At 46.9% G+C, this 21,870-nt stretch overlaps 1 protein-coding gene across 1 annotated transcript; it reads left to right on the top strand.

Annotated features, from left to right (window-relative positions):
- The first annotated feature begins 16,710 nt into the window (after positions 1 to 16,710).
- LOC115375272 (protocadherin-8-like) lies at positions 16,711 to 20,722 on the top strand. The gene is given in 4 exon segments (XM_030074683.1): positions 16,711 to 18,659; positions 18,661 to 19,111; positions 19,489 to 19,716; positions 19,827 to 20,722. Coding segments are annotated over 4 exon segments (2,781 nt in total). The 5' UTR covers positions 16,711 to 16,922; the 3' UTR covers positions 20,192 to 20,722.
- The last annotated feature ends 1,148 nt before the right edge of the window (positions 20,723 to 21,870 follow it).

Raw genomic sequence — 21,870 nt, 5'->3', positions numbered from 1 at the left:
ATCACAAGACAGAAAGTTGTGTATGAACAGTGCAGCGATCTGATGACTGTGAAGCGTGTCGTGTATCGAGCGGTCAGACCCCGGCACGGACACAAAAACGCCCCGCGCGCCATGACGAGGCGTTCAGGTGAGCTCAAACAGAACCGTCCACGCGAGCCTTCACATGCGGCTCCGTTCTTCACGCGCAGCCGGATGGAGACGTTACACACACGGAGACACACACAGGTGTATGTACTCACGCACACGGCCGCACGCACAGAGCTCCATTATGCAGTTAGACCTCTCCCTCCCACTGATCAGAGCCATGAATTTCAGAACAAAAGAGAAAATATTCCACCTCAAAGGGAGTGGAGAGTTTCTGACAGAATGTCTAAATGTGGCCGCTGCCTGTGCCGCGGCTCCAAAGCCTTTGTAGCGCTGAATGAGTTTTGAAGGGAAAGTGGACCAATGTGTGTGTGTGTGTGTGTGTGTGTGAGTGTGTGTGCACGCACGTCCACGAGGGTAAAGCCACTGAGCACTTCAAACCAAGGGTCTAATCAGCACCCCATTGCCCACCCACACAAACTCTCTCTATATATCTCTCCCTCTCTCTTCTTCTTCTTCCTCCTCCTCCTCCTTCTTCTTCTCCTCCTCATCTTATTTTCATTCCCTCTCTCCCTCCCACACACTCTTGCCTTTGCATTCTTCCACTCTCTCCATACCCTTCCCTCTTCTTCCTTCCCCTCGCTCCTGCTTCCCTCCTTTTTCCCCTCCCTGGAGGCTGGGCGGGGTGGATGGATGGGTGGTGGTGGTGGGGGGGTGACAGCGGGACTCCTGGGAATGCTGCAGCTCCAATCCGAGGTCAGCCGAGTGCCTTCCCCCGTCCTGGTGGTGACGTTGGAGGGTGAGGACAAGTCGGGCTGATCCAGGATCTGCGTCCCCGGGGAGGAGTGGTGACAAGGCCGCCGGCGAACGCCATGACGCTGCTGAAATATTAAAGCTAATGGGATCGTGGCAGTACGTGCCTGCATGAGTTTGTGTGTGTGTGTGTGTGTGTGTGTGTGTGCGCGTTGCACATAAGTTGCAGCTACTTGAAGTGAAGTGGAGTGAGCAAAGTGGAATGGAGATGGATAATGCATTACACTCTAAACAATGGCACGGAGGAGAGAGTTTGGGCCACACTAGAGGTAACCCCACTTCTCAACGTGGAAAAATCTGGTGGAGGAGAGGAAAGGAGACGAGGAAAGGCAAGGAAGAGAGGCAACCGGATCTCAAGGAAAAATGTAAAAATTGCCACAACTTTCTTAACAACAAGCATGTGGTGGTGCTGCAGAATCTCTCAATGCAAAGTCAGTTAGGAAACGTGAAACGCCAAAGTGTGCACATCTGCAGAAACATCAGTGTTCGCCAGCTGTTATGGACTTTGGCTCCATGTAGCTACCAAAACTACTTGGTTACGGTTGGGGAAAGGTCATCAAACCTGGTTTTCACTCATCCAGCAGCCCACCTTCCTCCCTCGGTGGCCTTTTTCTGTCGTTACACTCATTTGTGAGGATCCTAACTGACTTTGCATAATTTGAACCCATTCTGTAGCGCCGACACGTAATTAGTTGTTTAGAACGCTGAGGTCATTTCACGTATTTCTGTGAGAAGGCAAAGACAAAGAAAGGAGAGGAAACGAGGAAAGGAAAGAAGAGAGGGGAAAAAAGGAGAGGAAGAGAAAGGAAAGGAAAAGAAAGAAGAAGAGAGGAAAGGAAACAATCGGAGGAGAGGAGGAAAGGAGAGGAGAGGAGAAGATCAGCACATAAAAATTAGAAAAAAATGAGAGACGGCTATAAGATCCTTCAGCTGCCAATAAGTATGCACACACACACACATACACACACACGCGCGCACACACACGCACACGCACAGCAGCTTCAAGCCATCATACACATCGCCTGGAGCACAATACAGCTCGTTAGTGGGTACATGCTCAAAATGAGTCCCTCTCCCTCTCTCACCCCCTCCATCTCTCAAGCAGTTGTCAATGTTATTATTTCCAAATGAATACACACAAATGCACTACATTGTCTGACAGAATATGCTGTAAGTGTGCTGTGTGCGTGTGCATGTGTGTGTGTGTGTGTGTGCATGTGCGTGCGTGTGTGTGTGTGTGTGTGTGCTGTGTGACAAACATACACAGCAAAGAGCGAGTTCTGCACGCCGCAAACATTCAACTCAGCAATGCCATGTGTTTGGGGAGGGGAACATGAAGAACAATTAAATATAGAGTAGACTGGAGTTGCAGGGGCTTATATATATATGTGTGTGTGTGTGTGTGTGTGTGTGTGTGTATGGGGGGGGGGTATGTGTAAGAGTGTGCTCAAAAACACCCACAGCCTCACTTGTTTCATATGAGACCTGAGAAAGGCGTGTTGAAATCACTGTTGCTCATGTGCAGCTCGTGGGCATTCAGTTAAATTATAGATTCTCTCTCTCTCTCTCTCTCTCTTTTCTCTCTCTCTCTCTTTTCTCTCTCTCTCTCTCAGAAGGCGGATGTGGGATCTCATTGCTGTAAGATATAGACAGAGCGCTGTTTTATCACGACGACTGTGATGTTAATTAAAATCAGACAGACGTTCGCAAGAAATAACTTGAGCTCATTTCCATTCTCCATTCAGAGCGAGCAGGGGAAGAGGGGAAAAGTAGGCCACGCTTTGGAGTCGCGCCACCTTCTCCGTCCTACGGATCAGCGGCGGTGACTGACAGCCGGGAGAGGACAGGAGAGGAGAGCAGACGATCCCTTCTTGTTTGTTATCCCCCTGACAATCCACACAAACACTGGCATACAGGCTGCCATGCCAATGTGTCACACACACAGTCGATGTCACCTATCAAGTCGCTCTCCAAAGGCCAAAAGTAGGCCACAGACTCGACTGTCTCTAATTCCTCCTGCTGCACGCCGGTTCTCACCTCATCCTTGAGCCCAGCAGGCCGCTCTGTGTCGAATCACACAAGGTCCAGTGCCCGGTCTAATGGGTATGATCGCTCCCGTCCATCCATGCAGCCTCTCCTCGCTCTGTGTCTCTGTTTCAGTCTCAGGTAAAACCATAGCTGCATGTTAAAACTCTGCGTGAGGCATCGTCGTCCCCCGAGTTGGTCACACGAGCTCATTTGCATAAGCTGCCTTTTATTCAGAAGGCACGCACACATGTACCCACCTACAACAAATGCGCATACACACATGCAAGCCCCCACCAGCCCTCAGGGAGATACACACACGCACGCACACACACACACACACACACATGCACACCTAATTTCCTCAAACCTCTCAATTTTTCCTCTGTGCCCACCGAGATGCAAGCATAGCTTGTTTTTTTTCCCTCTCTTTCATGGGAAGCAGTCTGCTAAAGGGGAATAATACCGGATTTCATCATTCAAATATGCTATTCCTTTGCCCAAGGACACATTCCTATGTATTAGTGAACATTCACTAGTGGGTCCCACCACCAGAAACGAGATAGAAAGTTTGTCCCGCCCCTGCATCTGTGAATCCACATTGATGTACAACTCCTTGGAAAATGAAGCGGAAAAGGTCACTCTGGCAATATCAAAGAGGATTTTCTGGGGATAACAGTGCATTTTCTGGTTCAGAGCGGATAGATGATGTAAAATTTCATTTGGATGTGAAGATATTCTGCGATTCCACCAAGTCAGTGTATATCTCCCATTCATTATCAGTGGAGCAGCTCCTCCAGGATGTGCGCTGAGATATGACGCCACGTATCAGAGCCTCTGCAGTTTGGCAGCGAGCGGCTCATATTCACACAATGCTGATTGGAGCTGAAGGCTGTATAAAATCATATGTGAATTTGCAGATTGAGTGGTGAAGTGTTTCCATTTGAAAGGCGTTTTTACACCTGCAGCACAGCGGAGATTGATGCTGAGTGGGGCTCTTTCATTTCATCCAATGTGCAGAGAAAAAGAACATGAAAAAAAGGGTTCCCCCCAAGGGGTTTTTGGGTTATTGTGTTGGTTCATCATAGACATGTAATGACTCCAAAAACCCTCTGATTTGCTTAAATAAAAATATAAAATATAATAGTTGTCACTGTGAGTGTGTTTCTTGAGTTTTTCCTGCTGATGCTGGACATACTCTTAAATGGCTCTTTCCATCACCATCACAATATGGTGCTTTTGGGAACCTTTTAGCGACCAGAAAAAGGTTTCCCCTGTGGTTCTGGCCTACAGAAATACATCCTGGCACCATTTTTGTGAAGAGTGCATTGACAGGATACATTCACCACCCCCTTTTGTGCATAATTGGCCCGGCCATCAAGCTTTGAGAGGAACACAATGTTAGATTGGGCTTCTTGAATTCTGCTGAACGGCCTCTGATATATTTATCGGGAATATGCGGGTCATGCGCGGCGCTCCGGCCAATAGCAGCCGGTTCATCTGTCTCATTAGCGCCGAGCCCATAAGACTTGGCTGGTTAGCCTGGTTCAGTCCGCGGGGGTTTGGGGCTACAATATAACTCCCGCTGCTCGGACTCATTCAGCGCCGTTTAGCGAGGAAAACTCTCTGATGGCTTTTGTCTCGTATGGACTAATGGTAGAATGGCACAGCACGGCGCGGCTTTTGATGCTTTTGATGCGCCTCATTAACAGTTTAAATTTACACCTGCCTCATGCATTCCTGCGGGATCCCTCCTCGTATGTGAGTGGGAATGTTTGTTCTGTGTAACAAGCCTCGTGAATGTTTAGTCTCCCATGGCTTAATGAAGTCGCAGCTTATTGGTTTTTAACATTTTTTTTTTTGAAGACAGCATGACTATCGCCCGTAGTGGACTAGTTAGTATTTGAACCAGTTTTCTGTAGCCTAATGGCTTCCGGTGAAAAGTGACTGTAGGGTGTCTGTGATATTCCTACAGGGACTTGTGGCGGTAGTACTTCAGTGCGTTTTTTCATCTTCTAATGTATTCCTATGACACTTATATAGACTATTCCTATTATTTTTAATGTCAAATCTCTACGGCGTCCTTCTAAAAGCATTACCACAGTAGCTACATTTTGTTAAGGGAAATTAGCCAACATTGACGTTGATTATATATGATTGATGGGCATATAGGCTATAGTTGAACGTGAGCTGAAGATCTAATGCCTAAATTTAACACAACTTCAAAATGATTCTATAAGTTTTGGAAATCATCATAAAGGTAAAACTGGGGTTATGGGTGCGCTGCTGGGAGTTTTTTTTCTCAGTTAATAAATGCAAACATTTGTGCCTGATGGCACCACTGATGGCTCACTTAACCTCTTAATTTATGTATGACCACCAGAGCCCTATTCAGGCGAGACCCATCGGTCAAACAGGCCTTCACAGAGAGGCACTGCATGGCCCCCTTCCCTCTTTCATCCCCGCAATAACTGCGTGTTTCACGCAGCAACGAGCGCCGCTGCGCAGCCAGAAGTGGCGCTCAAACGCGTCTAATTGTCCCGCTTATTGATAAGACCGTTCCGGTGTATTACTGATTTTCCACTCCTTCCGTGACGGAGCTCTGGTTGAGTTGGGACATCTGTGGGGGGTCAGGGGTGAGGGCGACCCCGGAGCTGCGTCCATCTGCCCAACAAATACCCACGTCTTCAGACACACGGCCGCTAAACACCTCTAATAGCCTGTATACCATTTGCATTATTAGGTGCTAATGAGCAAGGCAACTTCAGCAGAGCTTAAACCTATTAAGTCATCAATGAAACCTCACCAATGATAAATGATTGCTACAGAATAAGACCCCGCACTGACGAAAACAATGACTCACAATGCAATTTCTCCCCATTATGCTGGCCCAAAGCACCATAGCCTCAGAATGGCTTTCAATGTGCAATCAAAAAGAATATCAAGCTGAATCTGGGACACAGACTTGAAACAGAAACTTCTAGATGGTTTCCTAATCCTCTAATCTTTTTTGGGAGGACAACTCAGAGACGTGCTCTTAAATTCAGTGGATATTTTTTTTTTTTTTTAAATATTCAGTGCCAGTGCCTTCTGGAATTAGTGGCACTCTTGGTGGAAATGTAAATGCTGTGGAAAAAATAAACACTGCAAGTAATTAGCTACAGCCTATAGACTCTATCTAAATTCAGCAAATTATATATATATATCTCTGTGGCTCTACAAGTGGCCTGGTTGAAGGTGCAATTTTAAATCGACGAAGGTAATTAGAATTCCAGTAATCAGCACTCCTCCTATACAATGGCAGCTGGTATCTTAGTCCTAGTTTTATCCCCAGTGTGAAGTGGCGGGGCATGCAAATGTTAAGCAGCTGTGCTCTCATCATATAGAGGCTCTCATCAAACACAGCAGGCTCTGTGTGTTAAATTAAGATTTTTATGCTATTTCTGCTTCATTGGATAAAGCAGTAGAGGATGGCTGGGAAATATTTGATTGAGTATGGCTTGTGTGTCATATAGTTAACTTCAGACTGCTGGGTGGTCTCAAATTTGCAAAATCACACACAGCACAGGGTTTATGTTTTTCCCTGCTTGATGCTTTTCAAGGTCAAAAGGGCATTATGCGAGTGTTTACCGCCCCTTATTGGTAAGCAGCTAATTGCAGTTTGGAGCACATTTGTACTGAACCTGAGATGAATAGAAATTGCCAACAGGAGTGGAAATGGAAATTATCAGTCTGTCCTCCCAAAAGCAAGTTCCCGTCTGGTATTTCTTCCATTATTTGGCTTGATATCTCCATGTTTTCTTCTTCTCTAGACTCGCTCTGCCAGGTTTTACAACTTATCTCAGGAACAAGAGTGCTGAACCAACAAATCTATGTGTCTGTAAGGCCCTGGTAGAGCGAGGCGAAGTCAGCTGCAAAACACCGGAGGTCTCTGGAACAGCTTACAGTGGCCCGTTAATTGACATAAACAAGGAAAAACGAGCTAAGGAGCGAATAAGCTTCCTAATTAGAGCAAAGATCCAACAGAGATTACCTGTGATGAAGTAATCTCAGCGATGTTTTTAGAATAACAGGACACAGCACACACACAGTGCATCCAAGAGCCCATCCAGAGCCCGATCTCTCTGAATGGGGATTTCCCCATAACATTGTGGCATATGGCATATCATTTGCATTTTAGATTTAGGGACACTAGCAAACAGTAAACAACATGGACACGCAATGGAATTAATTAAAAAAAAAAACAAAAAAACAACTAAAGACGTGTATGAGTTATGTATATAAGACATGTAATTCAAATCCGCATGATGCACTGTGTAAATAAGACAGCTTTGGAGTTGCTGTAAGATTTATTTTTTCCACTTTGACAGAGCCAGGCTAACGACTCCCATAGACTTCAAGTCTTCATGCTAAGCTAACACGAAATGCTACCTGTAGGAACCGAACCGCTGGACGTACAGAGGTGAAAATGGTGTCTAACAACTTCTCTCAGTCCGGGTAAGTTGGAAAAAGGGTATTTTGCCCAAAAGTATTTCCTAAAGCTCTTGCTCCCAATTTGTACGATCTGCCATAGATAACGAAAGTTGTTCAGCTACGCAAAATTTGAACTTGTGATTGGCAGGAAAGTGTGTTTGTCTTTCATGTTTTGATGTTTAAAAACATCCCTGTTGTTAAATGATGGAGCGCCCCGTGTCCTCCTGCTATTAAAAAAAGCCTCTGCTAATACCACCGTGCAAAACACTGTAACAATAACACTGCTTTGTTGTTTTCTTTTTCGCTTGAGGACAAAATGTGCGGTGGCGCCGGACGCTCGCTGGAGGCTCAGCTGAAAATGGCAGCAGGTGGGGGGGTGGGGTGGGAGGATCTGAGCTTTTGTTCCAAAACAGAGAAAGTGAGTTTCTCTGCACCTGGCACAGCAAGCGGCGACTCATCGGTACTGACCAGCAACCCAGTCAATCCCAGTGGACATAAGACCATTTTTTTTGCTCAGGGGCGGTAAAAATCTCACTTATTGCACCTTTAATACACATGACCTCATGGCAGATTTCAGTCAGGGTCTCGGCAGAGATATAACGAACAGGATTAGATCGTTCATGCAAACTGTGGCGCTGAAAGTCCTCATAGGGTTCATTATTCAGCCCATTACATACACTCCCTTCCTGCTATACGGTCCCCAGCAGTGGTCAAATCCAGGTTTTGAAGGGCCTGCCTGTCTTTTCAACCCCAGCCAACCCCACCCACTAAACACAGACAAAAAGGCCCAGGCTCTGGCGGAACGAACCAAGTTTAGCCCACTCATTGCGTTTGTTAGCCCCGCAGAGACCCTGAATATAGAACAGCTATTCTATCTAATGAGGCAGAACTTCATGGCTGCCTCTATAAAACTTTGTCAGCCTTCTGTTCTCTGGCAACAAAGCCTGAATTTTAAAGTTTCACCCATTTTTTTTTTTTTTTTTTTTCCAGTGACACACAAACTGTTAAGATTAATCGAACGCGGGCTTTTTCCTCTCGGTGACGCGAGACAAGTGTTGCAAACAAAGATGCTTATGTGGAGAAATAGGGCGCTTAGGCGGGAGGAGCGATCAAGAACAACGCCTCCGCAGGGAGAGCTTTGATGGCACGGGGTTGTAGTTTTATGAAATAGCCTACATTTGGCTTTGTGTCGAGGGTCTGTGAGGAATTGCGAGTGAGGATGTTTTCCTCCTCTTTTTTATATTATAATCTATGAAGAATTCTTCCCAGACACAATACTAATTTGACTAGTTCTCATTTATTGTGAGCAAAGATAATTGGGTGGTGCCTGCTGCGTGTGCTTGTGTGTGTGTATCTGCGTGTGTGTAATGATCTCTGTGTTTATATAGCTTGTTTTTCCTCTTTGATGCCGGCGGAGATGAACCTCAAAATGCAGCACACTGACAGCACTTCATTACTTGATCACTTGAATTTCGAGCCCGTGTGACCTTTATTATCACCCTTTATGTCAACATCTTTAACATTTTATCAGCTTTGCGTTGTAAGTTCTGTCTCGGCAGTTTTGAGATATTCGGCAACAGTTTTGCCAGCTGGGATGTCAGCTCTTTAGCCGACAACCCAGCTGGCAAAACTGTTACGTAGCCTGCTCTCTGTCTTTTCAAATATTTGACCCCAAAAGGTGCTCTAACAGAAATAACAACGCCCCTCAGGCATAAGGTAACATTAAAAGAGCACGAACGTGTGACGATAACTCGGTTTCGGTTAGGTGGCGACGATTGCGAGATCAGGATTTGTGGTCATTACATCAAACTGTGTTTATTTGCATGAGACGTTTCAGACAAGAAATGCAATTCAAAGTGCTGTGACGACAAATGCCACATGACATGTGAGCACTTTGTCACAGCGGATCAGAGCGAACCACATCTGCTCTCTCAGACAGATATGCCTACTCATAAGATGTCATGCGGCTGAAGGTCTCAAGTGGTCGGCCTCGGCGAAACGTCTCATCCTGGGGAGCGCGCGACTGATCCGGGAGATCTGAAGGATAATTTTGTCCTTTAGTAAGATAGCCTACTTTGGTGAGCACATTGTCTTTGCAGCGTCGCCTCATTAGGCCTCTCACAGCCTGCATGAACAATCAAGGCTGGGCTGTTGAAATATTGATTAGGCCTATAGTGTGAGGAGAGATATCTCAGCTTTTTTTTTTTTCCTGTGCGGGGCGTTTTGTTGCATATAGACTATTTGTTGCATATTGTTATTTGTCTTCGGCGGTTGTTTACTCCCGCGGGAAAACAGTGCCTTCCCTTCAAAGTCTCTCTGGCACATGCAGAGGGGACACACTCATCGCATAATGCTGCGCTTGTGTGCACGTGCGCTCCAGCCTGCCTTCTTGCCTTTCAGTGTGTATGTGTGTGTGTGTCTGTGTGTGTGGCTAGGTAAGTGTGTGCATGTGTGTGGGTGTGTGTGAGTGTGCTGTCCCCTCATATTGTGCGCTGTTTTATATGAGGCAAGTGCTCTAACGTTCAAAGGGAATTATATAGTATTGTTTATGGAGGACAGCTCCATAAACAGGGGAGCTTTAACAATCCTCTGTTAGGGGGGAAACACATTAAAACTGGACTTGTGTTACCTGTGCAGTCCTCTTTAGTCAAATTAATATAGTTCAATGCCCCGCTCAAAATAGTACTGCAGGGACTTGAAACAGAAAGAAATAGTACAGAGTGAGATGAAGAGAGAGAGAGAGAGAGAGAGAGAGAGAGAGAGAGTGAGAGAGAGAGATGTAGAGAGAGGAGAAGGCAAGAGGGAAGAGGAGTGGGAGAAAAGATAAGAGAGAGGAATTACAAAGTAAGTGAGAGTAGGAGTTCTGTTGCCTATCAAATAGGTAGGCAAGTTTAAGACCCGTTTCCACCTCGGCTGCTAATGCACTTCGGTGATTGTGGTGCATGACTCATAGAGTCTATAAAGTAGGTTAGTGGGTTATTACCCAAAGTTAAAGAGCAAATAAGCTCCAGAATGTTTTTATTCACAGCAGGAAATCACTCAGCAACAGAGATGTCTATCACAAAGTTTGGCCATGATAACATATTGTTGCAAATAAATCTTTTATGAATATTTTATTCCCAATTCAAATGCGCTTTATTGGCGTGAAATTCAAATGTGCTTATTGCCAAAGCACATATACAGTTCAAATACAACTTAAAAAACATAGTAATGACATGAACGAAAGCGAAAATAAGTAGTTCTTAAACATCCATCGACAAATAATCAAACAATATATCTATTTGCAGTATGTTATTAGTTTTCAAATAAATTTGATTTTGTCAAATTTGTCAAGATTTGTCGGAATTTAGTGAAGTACGATTCTTAAATGTGTTGATATTCGTGTGTAGTGCAGGAGGAAGCAGCTACATGTGTGGGCAAGTAAATGTCTAATTTGAATCTTTGTTTTTTGTTAGACCATGTACACCATTTGTTGATTTCATCAGGGAAACTTTTTTGTCTTTCATGTTTCATATCAATAAAACAGTGCAGCAAGACTCCCTGGTAGTCGGACACACTGATGTAAGCAGCTCATTAACTCTCACAAACTATATGGAAATTTCTCCAAACAACAATAAGGGAGCTATTCAGTAAGGAATGACCTATGGATAATGGAAATTACACATACAAGGTGAGGAAACAGCAATAATTCGCAGTTGTGATGCTGAATCATCGCTCCAATCAGGCTAAAAGTTGTGTACACAGCAAACTTCCCAGCGTTTAGTGAATGTTGGTTTTTCAGTGACAAGACTTGACTGCAGAGTCGTCCCTCTCGTCGAGCTTATATGTGACTTGGGTGGGCGATCAGAACTATGTAAATATGTTAAATTAACCTGACACAAGTGTTGATTTTAAGCCTTGACAATTTATGGAGGGGTGTTTAATTGCTGTGTGTGCATTTAAAGCATAAAACTGAAGTGATTAGCACAAATCTATCATCACAAAGCTGTTGAGTGAACCATTTTCCTCTGAGCTTCCCAGTGTGACGGTCAACATAAGCAAACACAATATCCCATCAATTCCCTTACACAATATGCATTGATTGATGGATTATCGCAGCACCTCTGAACATGCTGCCATCCTAATCTCCATACCTAGGCCACTGCAGCTGACTACACAACAACCTCGTCTGCTCATCTGCATGCCGAGGAGTATGTCTTGAATGTATGTGGAGCCCACAGGGGGAAAGAAAGAAGAAGGGGAGACATAACTTCACGTGAGTGATATCCAGACGTCTGCCGCTCCCTCCCTCCATATTCTCTTAAGTCATCCTCCCCCATCTGTTCACCCAAAGCACGGCACAATCTGGCTCGCTCCAACCATCAGGTGTGAGCGCACAGAGCCCCCACAGCCTTTCAATAGCTTAAGCTCCAACTCCAACTTTTTAAATTCATCTTTGTCTTTTCTGGACAACCAAAATAATAAATAAAAAACAGCATGGCCTTGGAACAGACTTGTGAACATTGTGTATTCACACGGCATCCTCAGACCAGACACCGGCCTCCTGAATCCAACTGTCTAATCCTTTCCCCCAAATTCTCCCACTAGACTAATGTAGGGGCCAAAGTTGCTCCCATGTAGCTCCCCTATAACTAAGGCCATTCCCTTTATTCAGGCCTGATGTGTGAATCTTTATGTGCGCTCTTCCTGACCTCCCCTGAATCTGCTCCAGAATGCCAGTGATGGAAACAACACTAGACAAAAGCCGACGAGATTCAAAAGGAGTGAAAGGAACAAGGGGAGGGGAGGTGGGAGGAGTTTAGAGGGGAAAGGCTGAGCAACCTTTTAAATCATCATTGGAAAGTCATTAGAAACCTGGCGGGGCCGGGCGGAGACGGCCGCACAGATTGCGCGCTCCCGAGCACAATACTGGTAATGAAGTGGAAGAGAAGAGGGAGTGTCCCGGGACAGATTTCTTTGCACTAGTTATTCCACTGGCCCTAAAGTTTCCCTCAATTTGTGTGCGGGGTGTAAAAAAGCTGTATTCATGAGATGTTAACCGTTTTGTTTGTTGGGAGGAATTTATTCAAAGTGTTGCAGCTATCAGCGACAGATGGGCTGTAAGGTGATGGATCGGAGCAGAAGTTAACTAAGAGAGAAGGAGATAGAGAAAGGAGAATACATGTTTAATGTGGCTGGACGTTACCAATCTGGTGGCATTCTGGTGCCAGTCCATGCCTGCTGCGCGCTGTTCCATTCAACAAGGGCTCTTTTGCCTCTCTTTCACTGCAAGTTGCGACATGTTAAGCTTTAGGGTTTAAACTGAACCAATCACGAATGCAAAATAGTGCGCAAAATCCACCTGGTCGAGATTTGACTCTTTAAATCCAACGTGAGCTCCTTGAAAAACTGAAATGATTTGCCAATGGAGTGACACCGGTAAACTAGACTAGTGCCTTTCACATATAGGCTGTTTAGACACAATAAGGTGGATCAGTCCATCAGCTAGTTAGTTAGTTAGTTAACTTTATTGACAAAAATATAAAATATTTGCGTCCAAATATTAAAATATCAATTTTTGATCAGTTCCAAAAGTCAGATACTGCACAAACATAACATTCATGACATAATAACAGCAATAAAACAATACAGACTTAGAACATTAATCCACTTGCTGATGCTCTAACTCTGCCAAGCAGGCGTGTAACATCATTAGAAGTCTCTTGTCAGTGTTCATAAAGAGTGACTTCAGTTGAGTAGAATAATGTCCATATTTTGTCCGGATCTCCTACAAGATAATGCCACACATGGATTGTAACATGTCAACTTGTGTTGTAAACAAGAGAAAATATCTCATCTGTCTCTTTCCCTCGTTAGAACATGACATTTCAAACTTCATTAAGCGTGGATCATTTTGTACAGAGTTTGGTGGCTGTTTTGCCCATGAAGAGAATTCACGTCGGGCTGGGTGCTTGAGACAAGACCTCTAATTTCCCCCATTTGACCATTTAGAGACCATCCCTAAAGGCCTAATTAACCTGCACAGCACTTTGCCATGTATTCAATTTCAGTAACAGCTGAGGGATAATGCAGGTTGGATTGGGCTGAATTCGTGCATCTTGGCCCTGTTGTCATGTGGAGTGTGATCCTCTTCGAGACCTTTTTACACACGGGGCCGTGGCACAAGTTTCTCAAGTGCTGCTCTCTCTCCTGTCTAGCTGAACGGTGCATCCACTCTTCATCATATCTATCAATAGGGCCCATTATCCAGACGGGCCCTGGAGTGCGGTACTCCGCTGGAGAGGCGATAATTGGATAATTAGTGCTGGGAACCAATTAGGACGGTGCGCTTGTGATGGCACGCGAGTTAAGCAAAGGTTAGCTGAGGGGGCTGAAGGAGGTGCAGCTCTCAGATCGATTAGCTTGGAAGACACAGCCCCCCCCCATCCCACCCTCCCACCTCACGCACACACACTCTCTCACACACACAAACATCATCTCTTTCTTTCTCATCCCCTCCCTCCCCTTCTCCCCCCCTATACCGCTTATCTGGTGGACAATAGAGACCAAATCGCCTATTTCCATCTCAATGAGTTAAGCTCCAACAAGAGGCAGGGATCGGGCGACCGGCTCCAGACCCCAAATATCCAGCGATCACTAGAGCAAATGGGACCACAATGCTAGAGGGGGTTAGAAGAAAGAATGAAAGAAAAGACAGACAGACAAGGGAGAGAGGAGAGGGAGGGGCGGGGGGATCCTCCAAAGATATATATATTTTTTAAAGAAAATGCTAATATGTCCCGTGAAGAATGGAGGGGATTTTGGACTCTCTCTCTAATTCTACCATTGTTGAACTCGCGTGCAGACGGGCGAGATTGACATGGTGATCACGTGAGAGAATTGCGATTTGAAGTGTAGCTAGTGTGTGTGTGTGTGTGTGTGTATGTGAGTGAGTGTGTGTCCTTCAAAGAAGACAGCTTTGCAAAAGTCTATCCAACACTGTGAAAACTCTCTTTCTCGCTCTCTCTCTCTCGCACGCACACACGGAGCTTAATCCGCAAGGCGAGACTCAACATAGTGTAATTTGCTTTTGATTGCTCTGTCTTTTCTGCGTGTGTGAGAATGCTGAGCGGCATTAGAATACCATTAGACTTTATGTGTATTCTAAACACATAAAGAAATGAGAATAAACACGACGATTCTCATACAATAAAAACAGCCCCGCGGTGCGCGCGCTATCACGGCGGTTGAATAGACCCTCTCTACAATTTATTCAGAAAAAAAGGCTCGACAGAATGCTCCAAAGTTAATAAAACATCTATTGGATCAATCTTAATGTCGCTGCTGAAAGAGTCCTTTACATAAATTCATCCTTCAGTCTGATGCGTATCCTTATAAAATGACATCGACATTCCTGAAATATGAGAACCTTATCCTACCTTATGGTGTTTTATCTCCAGGATAGTAGTTATTTCTATAATACTCAAAGGGCTTATAGTTTTGTTGTGATATTTTTATAGCACCCATCTAAAGCTGATCACAGGATGGTTCCTTTTTGTTTCTGATAGGCCTAACCGTGTCTAACCGCGCACGGCTGACTGGATGTTGTCCATTCAGGTGTCTGCTATTTGACTTTCTGTGGCAGATGGGTTCTTTATAGAACATGCCAACTGATATTAGCTTCTCCTGCAAGGCAAGTGTTGCCCCTGAAAAAGCTCTAAGCTGCGCGCGCGTGTGTGCGCGTGTGAGTGTGAGAAAGAGGAGGAGAGGGAGAGGAAGAGAGAGCCTGAGTCCAATGGAAAGAATGAGAAAATCTCTTAAAGAGCCGTGACGGGGCCCCGGTCGTTCACTAAATGTATTTTAATAAGAGGGACCCTCATGTCCTGGGCAATTCATCTCCCATCTCCCGGCTAATGAAAGGAGCTGTGGCCGGGACTGGGGCAGGTCTGGGGGCGAGGGTGGGGGGTTACAAAGGCTGCATGTGGCTCTGCCTCATTATGCTGCAGTTAGGCGGAGGGTTGCATGGAGGCAGCAGGGGTTGGGGTCCCCACAGGCCGGCTCAGGGGCCACAATACAGCCATGGACGGCTGCAAAGGGAGACCCTGCCATGCTATTATACCGCCGATACTAACGAGGGCTTCATACGCCTTTGATATAATCTCACTATTGAAATCCTGATAAATCCCCCTTGCGTTTACAGCCAAATCCCATTTGTAACGGGTGTATGGAAGTCTCTCTCTCTCTCTCTCTCTCTCTCTCTCTCTCTCTCTCTCTCTCTCTCTCTCTCTGTGGTCTTCACCTGCGCCACTCTGTTCTGGCAGACGAGGGCAAGGAGAGACGCATGTTAAACCGGGCCGTTACACCGGATTTAATGAAAAAAAAAAAAATCCCCCGATCCCCCGTCTCTTTCTTTCTATCTCTCCCTCACTCACACGACATCTCGTGAGCCAATCTGAGCTGAGTCCAAATTAGAATAAAATCAATGTTTAAGTGGATGTAGTCATTTTTCTTGACTCAGATATGATCTGATAGGCAAACAATTATTGGATTACAGCACACTAGGGGGATGGATAATAGAACGGGAGAAAGCAGATTTGTGGAATTTATGAATGGGAATAAAATGAACAATCAAATGAAGCTATTACCACCAGTTACACCACATTCTTCTAAATCTATCCGTGACCGTGGTGCTGCTATCATATTTAGCGATTTGAACTCTATTTGGGGTGTATAATATGGAAGCTTATGTGTTGGGTGAGTGGAGCAGGGCTCTCTGAGGTAGGAGAAAATGACAAATCATCTCATCTTTTGGAGGCATGAAGTTATTTTTCAGTCATAGGTGGGACAGGTCATCGGGACAAGCCCGCCGGAGACATGGTTTTCTCCGGTGGGGTACACATGACACGTGCACGGGGAGCCCAGTGAACTGTGTTTAAGCATAAATCTTATTACTTTGAATGTAGGCCTATTGGGTATAGCATCCTGAACAGACACTCCTATTCAAATGCTTTGTCCTCTAGCTCAGGGACACTGCGCATCTCTGTGCTCCCCCCATGTGTCGGTGCGCAGACTCATTTAACAGCCCGAGGAACATAAACAAGCAACGGAAACTATAGCTGTATTAAATCAAGCCCCGCGTTTAGCCCACATATTGGGTGCCAAGTTTCTCTGCACAGTCCAGGAATCTCTAAACAGGGTTTAGAGGTCTTTCAGAAGTCCCCCTTTTTTTCCCCTTTCAAAGCCCGGATTGGTCACAGTGCGGCTCATTTGCATGCCTCGCCGTATAAACCCTCCTGCAGACACTGCAGCCCTCTTGCGCTGAGAGAGCGGCACACCTCCAATAGCGAGAGAGCGGAGCGCATCCAGAGTGCGCATCAAAAAGACCTATGGAATATTTATTATAGCTTTATAATAGAACAACAACTGTGGAGAGACGACAAGAGAGGGGAGGAATTTCTTTTTGCAAGGGCGTTGTGTTTAAACTGCAAGTTGGGCTGAGTGCGGGCAGTTTGCTGAATTTCTGATTATTTTGGAGTGAAGGTGTCAAGATGGGAGAAAGAGGGTGGAACGGGCTGCTGGTGCTGGCGTGCATCTCCTTGGCAAGCCTGACCGCTCTCACACAGGGCAAGACGGTGAAATATCAGACATTTGAGGAAGACGCACCGGGGACAGTGATCGGAAACTTGGCCAAGGACATCACCTCCTCTCCCTCCTCCTCGGGGGGCTCTAGGACCAATTTCAGGATGATGAAACAGTTCAACTCCTCTTTCATCCGCCTGAGGGAGAGCGACGGGCAGCTGACCATAGGCGAGAGAATAGACAGGGAGAGGATCTGCAAACACACCCTGCACTGTCTCATCGCTTTCGACGTGGTCAGCTTTTCCAAAGAGCAGTTCAAACTCATCCACGTCGAGGTGGAGGTCAAGGACATCAACGACAACTCCCCCGAGTTTCCCCGGAAAGAGTCGAGTCTGGAGATCTCCGAGAACACGGCGGTGGGCACGAGGATCCCGCTGGACTTTGCCGTGGACGAGGACGTGGGGGTCAACTACATCCAAAGCTACCAGATCTCCGTTAACAGCCACTTTTCCATAGACGTGCTCAGCAGGGCCGACGGGGTTAAATATGCGGAGTTGGTGCTCATGAAGGAGCTGGACCGGGAGACGCAGGCTTCTTACGCGCTGGAGCTGGTTGCTATGGACGGTGGCAACCCGTCCCGCACCGGAACCACGCGCATCAACGTCAAGGTGAAAGACTACAACGACAACAGCCCGGTGTTCGACAGGAACAGCTTCTCCGTGGACCTGCCCGAAGACGCACCGGTGGGCTTCCTCCTGCTGGACCTGAACGCGGAGGACCCGGACGAGGGGCTGAACGGTGAGGTGGTGTACGGTTTCGGAAACCAGGTGCCCCCCGAGATACGGCAACTCTTCAGAGTGGACCGAAAAACCGGACGGCTCACTCTCGAGAGCCCCATCGACTTCGAGAGCAAGAACACGTACGAGTTCGACGTGCAGGCGACCGACCTGGGTCCCAATCCGAGCCCAGCCATCTGCAAAATTGTAGTGCAGGTGCAGGACGTTAACGACAACGCACCGGAGATCTCCATCACCCCCATGACGTCCATCACAGCCGGGATAGCGTACATCACGGAGGCGGCGGCCAGAGAGAGTTTCGTCGCTCTGGTCAGCACCTCGGACAGAGACTCCGGAGCAAACGGACAGGTGCACTGCACGCTCTACGGACACGATCACTTCAGACTGCAGCAGGCGTACGAAGACAGCTTCATGATCGTGAGTACCAGCCCGTTAGACCGGGAAAAGATCCCTGAGTACAACCTGACAGTAGTGGCGGAGGATTTGGGCTCCCCGCCGTTCAGAACCATCACTCAGTACACCATCCGGCTGACGGACGAGAACGATAACGCCCCCGTGTTCAGTAAGCCGGTGTATGAGGTGGCCGTGGTGGAGAACAACGCACCGGGCGCGTATATCACCACGGTCGTGGCGAGGGACATGGACATGGGGTCAAATGGGAAGGTCAGCTACAAACTGGCGGACACCTACTTCATGGGCTCGCCCATCTCCACTTTCGTGTCGCTGGACCCCGCCAGCGGCTCACTCTACGCGCTCCGGAGCTTCAACTACGAGGTGATGAAACAGCTGGAGCTCCGTATCACGGCCAGCGACAGCGGCTCCCCGCCCCTGTCCGGTAGCGCCAATGTGTATGTGAGGATAGTGGACCAGAATGATAACGCACCGGTCATCACTCAGCCCGTCCCTCAACAACGGCTCTGCTGAAGTCCTCCTGCCCCGGGACGCACCGACAGGCTACGTCATCACCCGGGTGGAGGCGCGGGATGCAGATGAGGGCGTGAACTCTGAGCTGTCCTACGGGCTGGCCACCGGGGAGCCGTCCGTGTTCTCCGTTAATAAAGCCACCGGGGAGATCTACCTCAACCAGGTGCTCAGCCACGAGGTGGACGAAACCCTGAGCGTGACCGTCATCGTGAGCGACAACGGGCGGCCCGCGCTCACCTCCACCGCCACGCTCCACTTCCTCATCATCGCGGGCTCCCCGCCGAGTGACAGGACCGTGTACCAGTCAGGCGGTGGAGACGAGGTACACGCGCAGTGGGACCTGTCGGTGGTGATTATCGTTGTGCTCGCGGGAAGCTGCACGCTCCTGCTGCTCGCCATCATCCTCATCGCCACCACCTGCAACCGGCGCAAGCGGGACAAGAGTGGAGAGGACAGCGACTCATATGGGGAGAAGGGCACGCTGGAGCGGAGCAGAAACCACGTGGACAACCCGCTGCTGCCTCTCCACGCCGCCGGGGGAGGGGGAGGTTTTGACGGCCACTCCTATAGCAGCCAGCCCGGAGGATTCACCCCGGCTCACCCCGGGGGCAGCGACATGTGCTCGGCCTCAGAGGATGGCAGTGAGGTGCCCTGTGTGTATGACTCAGACAGCAAGCTGCGAGGGAATAAACACGAGGTGAGATTGTGCATGTGTTATTTTTCCATGTAAACAACAAAGAGAAACCTCCAGTGTGCAGCAGACACTAACCTCTGTGCTGCCATCTCTCTCTCTCTCTCTCCCTCTCCTCTCCCCAGGGCTACTCCACCCTGCCTGGCTATGGAAACGGCAAAGAGGCTGTGAGGCCCATCACCATCTGGAAGGGGAACTCTTACACCACCATCTCTGCCAGAGACCCAGCCTTCAGTGGCAAAGACAGTGGCAAGGGGGACAGTGATTTCAACGACAGTGACAGTGATGTCAGCGGAGACACTGGCCTGAAGAAAGATGGGGCAGTCGTTCCTCCCATGGGGGGCCAAAGTGGTAAGGGCTAAATTACTGTGGTTATAAGATATGGAAGTTGAAGCTTGGACTAATGAATAAGAGATCTAACCCCCCATCCCTCTCTTTCTCTCTTTCCCTCTCTCTTTCAGCTCTATGGGCATGCACCAGTGAATGCAAGGTCCTGGGTCACTCGGACCGCTGCTGGAGCCCGTCAGCGGTCCGAGCCAATGCCGCACCCTCACCAGGCATCTCCCCAGCCCCAACCCTCTCCTCCTTCAGCAGCCTGTCCAAGACGGCCTCGCTGCCCCGGGACCCCCACCGCAGGGACAACTACTACCAGGCACACATTCCCAAGACGGTGGGGTTGCAGAGTGTATACGAGAAAGTCCTGCACAGAGAGTACGACTACGTCCTGGTCACCCCACCCAGGCCTGTCCGGGTTCAGGAGATCAGTGACATCACCATTCCTGTTTACAGCCCCACTCCAACACGCTGCCCCACCAATGAAGTCTAAAACACACATGCTTGCACATATACTCACTCTCAAAGAACTGTACACTGTGTTTAAAATTCTAATTTATGAATCATTGACAATGAGAATCATGTAAAGAAATGTTTGAGATAACTTCTGGCCATGGAGGATGTGTATATAGTATATAAATTTATATCCTAATATTTGTGTACTTTGCATTTTTAAATGTTTCATTGTAAAAGCTGCATTTGGAGTCCATTCAGTCACTTTGAGGAATTTGTTGGACATGAAGTGTATAATATGCAAGGTTTTGTACATACAGAGAATTTATTTTTTATAAAAGTAATAATTAAAAAGTGAAGTAATGTAAGTAAGAACTGTAATTATTGATCTTAAAGCATGCGTACTATTTAAAAATGGCCCCAGAAACTGTTAAGTTTGAGGCCGGTGACCCACAATGTATCAAGTTGATAACGGTGTATGAAATTATTTGAATGCAATAATGTAACTGTATAGATTTTTTATTATCACAGTATTCTAAGAGAAAATAAACTTTGAAATACTGTTCTGAAACTGTGATCTTGCCTCAGACGTTTGTGACCTTGGTTGTAAATCCTATAGCAGACTGAAAAGGATATTTTTCTGAGTGTGCATTGGCTTACAGGGATATTCTTGTCAGGTCAGTCACTACTAAAAGCCAACAGGCGTCGCTGTTATTGCAGTAGTGAGCCTCTGTCCTTGCAGCTGACAGAAGAAGGTCAGTTTGGAGTTTTCCCTTTTGTGAATAGGATTTTGTTGGTAAGATGCCAGAACAGATGCAGACAAGGTTTGGAAGCAAATGTTCAGTCTCCTCAAGAAAACAAGCAGAGGAAACCTAGTAATGTCATATAATTATTATTTGCCTTATAATCTGTTTGATGGGCGTGATTGCTGGAATTTCATTATCGATCTTTAACACTTTTCTCTAAAACAGTTAAATAATCATGCAAAGTCTGCTAGTACATGAGTAGCATACTGTAATCTTCCACATACTTAGTCAGCACGTATAGAAAACCCATGCGTAATGTCCCCGACAGTGCGTAAAAGTGCCGTGAAATGCGTAAAATGAGGGAAGATTGTTCGATTATTTGTCTCCCCTATAAAGGTTTAAGCACATACAAGATAACATTTGTCAGATTATCGAAATGTGATCGAAATGTGCAACTGTGCAAACAGGGCACGCACACCTTTTGTCAAGTGAAGTCCAAATGAGCATATCTTCCTGCATTACAGTATCAGAATGTTTTTGTCTACCTGCCAAATGCGCACGGTGCGCCCTTACGTAATCCCCCATTATCATTCATAGACTCAGGACATTTTTAATAACAGCAAAGGAGATCGGGGCTTACAGGAGACAGGGAATAAGTTTCGAGGTATATCCACGCTGTCGTTTGTCCATTGTACTGTCTCTGAGCCGACACATTCCATTACAGTCACCTTTAACCTCTTGCACAGTTTGCAGAGTCAGAGAGAGAGGGCGAGAGTGAGTGAGTAAGTGAGTGAGAGAGAGAGAGAGAGAGAGAGAGAGAGAGAGAGAGGGGTGGGGTGGGGTGGGGGGTGGGGGGGCGGTGTTCTGGGTGAGACAGCCTGCTTTCTTTGCATCTCAAGTACTTGAGCACTCATGTTTAAGCACCTAATTCCTCAAAGCAGGGACAATAACCTCACCTAATTTAATACAGACC

The sequence above is a fragment of the Myripristis murdjan genome, chromosome 17, assembly GCF_902150065.1.
Source record: "Myripristis murdjan chromosome 17, fMyrMur1.1, whole genome shotgun sequence".
Taxonomy (NCBI): Eukaryota; Metazoa; Chordata; class Actinopteri; order Holocentriformes; family Holocentridae; genus Myripristis; species Myripristis murdjan.
This window is presented reverse-complemented; position numbering and strand designations above follow the sequence as displayed.